Source organism: Oncorhynchus keta, chromosome 14 (assembly GCF_023373465.1).
Source record: "Oncorhynchus keta strain PuntledgeMale-10-30-2019 chromosome 14, Oket_V2, whole genome shotgun sequence".
NCBI lineage: Eukaryota > Metazoa > Chordata > Actinopteri > Salmoniformes > Salmonidae > Oncorhynchus > Oncorhynchus keta.
In genome coordinates, this window is record NC_068434.1 from 50385506 (window position 1) to 50387111 (window position 1606).

At 45.8% G+C, this 1606-nt stretch overlaps 1 protein-coding gene across 1 annotated transcript; it reads right to left on the bottom strand.

The window, feature by feature from the left end:
• Positions 1-295: 295 nt before the first annotated feature.
• On the bottom strand, positions 296-1101 carry cmlc1 (cardiac myosin light chain-1). Its single transcript, XM_035786355.2, has one exon. The coding sequence runs from the start codon at positions 1024-1026 to the stop codon at positions 430-432; it is 597 nt and encodes a 198-aa protein (XP_035642248.1). The 5' UTR covers positions 1027-1101; the 3' UTR covers positions 296-429.
• Between the last annotated feature and the right edge of the window lie 505 nt (positions 1102-1606).

Here is a 1606-nt window from a genome sequence, read left to right on the forward strand (position 1 = left end):
CAGCTGGTGTGTGATCTGTCCCTGTAGGAAGCCTGTGATTTACTCACAAACCCAACTCTCACACTTACTAATTGATGTCATGTACTGTATTTACACAAAGTCCGTATTGTGACTTATTCGGTTTTGAATCAGACACTAAATGGGTTTCAACAGCTTGTCTTTACCGGGGAAACATTCTGACAGTATTTCTCAGCAATGACCGTATATCACCAAACCTAGCCAACTTTGGAGGCTTATATCTTACTGCTGCTGTTGCTTTTTAAACAGTATTTCTCAAAAAATTACTGAACACACCTAGAATGATGGGCATTTATTTAAGAATCAACATTGTTCAGCATACAGACAGAAAGGGCAATATATGTTCCATTCAGTCCTTTGAGCCAGGCAATGTTAAAGTAGAATTTGTAATGTGACTCAAGAAAGAGCAGCTCACGTAGAGAGGATGTGTTTGACAAATTCGGTGTAATTGATATGGCCACTTGAGTCCTCTTGTCCGATCATGAGTTGGTCCACTTCGCTCTCCATCAGCTTCTCCCCAAGGGTAGCCAAAACGTGCCTGAGCTCGGCCCCCATCACCGTGCCATTCCCCTCTTTGTCGAAGACTCTCAGACCCTCCACAAAGTCCTCAAAGGTCCCTGTCTCCTTGGTTCGGGAGATATGCTGCAGCATGGGCAGGAAAGTCTCAAAGTCCACCAGCTTGGAATTCATCTCCTCAGCCTTGGGCTTGCCCAGCAGCTTCAGCACATCAGTGTTGGTGGGGTTATGACCCAAGGCCCGCATTAGGTCTCCGCACTGGGCGTACCTGATCTTCATCTCGCCCGTCGGTGTTTCATCGAACAAGGTGAACGCCTCCTTGAACTCCTCAATCTGGTCCAGCGTGAAATCTAGAATGATACTCTTGAGGTCCACCTCAGGCTCCTTGGGAGGCTCAGGTACAGGGGCCTTTGCTGGCTCTGCCTTGGCCTCTGCTTTGGGCTCTGGTTTCTTAGGCTCTACTTTCTTGGGTTCCACTTTTTTCGGTGCCATGTTGCCAGTATACCTACTGCCACGTCAATGTGTGCGGATGTGAGGAGAGAACGAGCGAGTGATACAGGGCACACTGTGCAAGCCTCTAGAGCTTTTATACTGTTCTTAGTGCGTATAAGATAAGGGTTATCTAAACCAGTACACTGACGCCTATAAAAGGAATAAACTTTAAATAGAACCACTTACCGTTCACTTCACAATGGAACTTTTCCAGCAGCTGTCAAGATAGAGAGATTTATTACACGAGACGGAAATTTTCCTTCTGCTTTTTATCCAACCCACTGATACACACACACACACGCACGCACGCACGCACGCACGCACGCACGCACGCACGCACGCACGCACGAGAGCCAGTCAAGCCTTCAACAATTCTACAGAGTGGGGTTCAATTAGGATTTTGGAGGTTGGCTCTACCCTGATTTCCAAAATGACACCTTAGTTCAACTGCTCACTCAACATTGACTTGATTTTCAAAGGTACAGTGCATAAAACATTTCATACTAAAAGTATTTTGAGAACAGTATTTTGACCACATATTAAACCATTCAATATTTCCTTCATGGTCCTTCAAACCTGC

Coding starts and splice junctions, on each gene's coding strand:
- cmlc1 (XM_035786355.2), bottom strand. CDS start 1,026: ATGGCACCGAAAAAAGTGGAACCCAAGAAAGTAGAGCCTAAGAAACCA.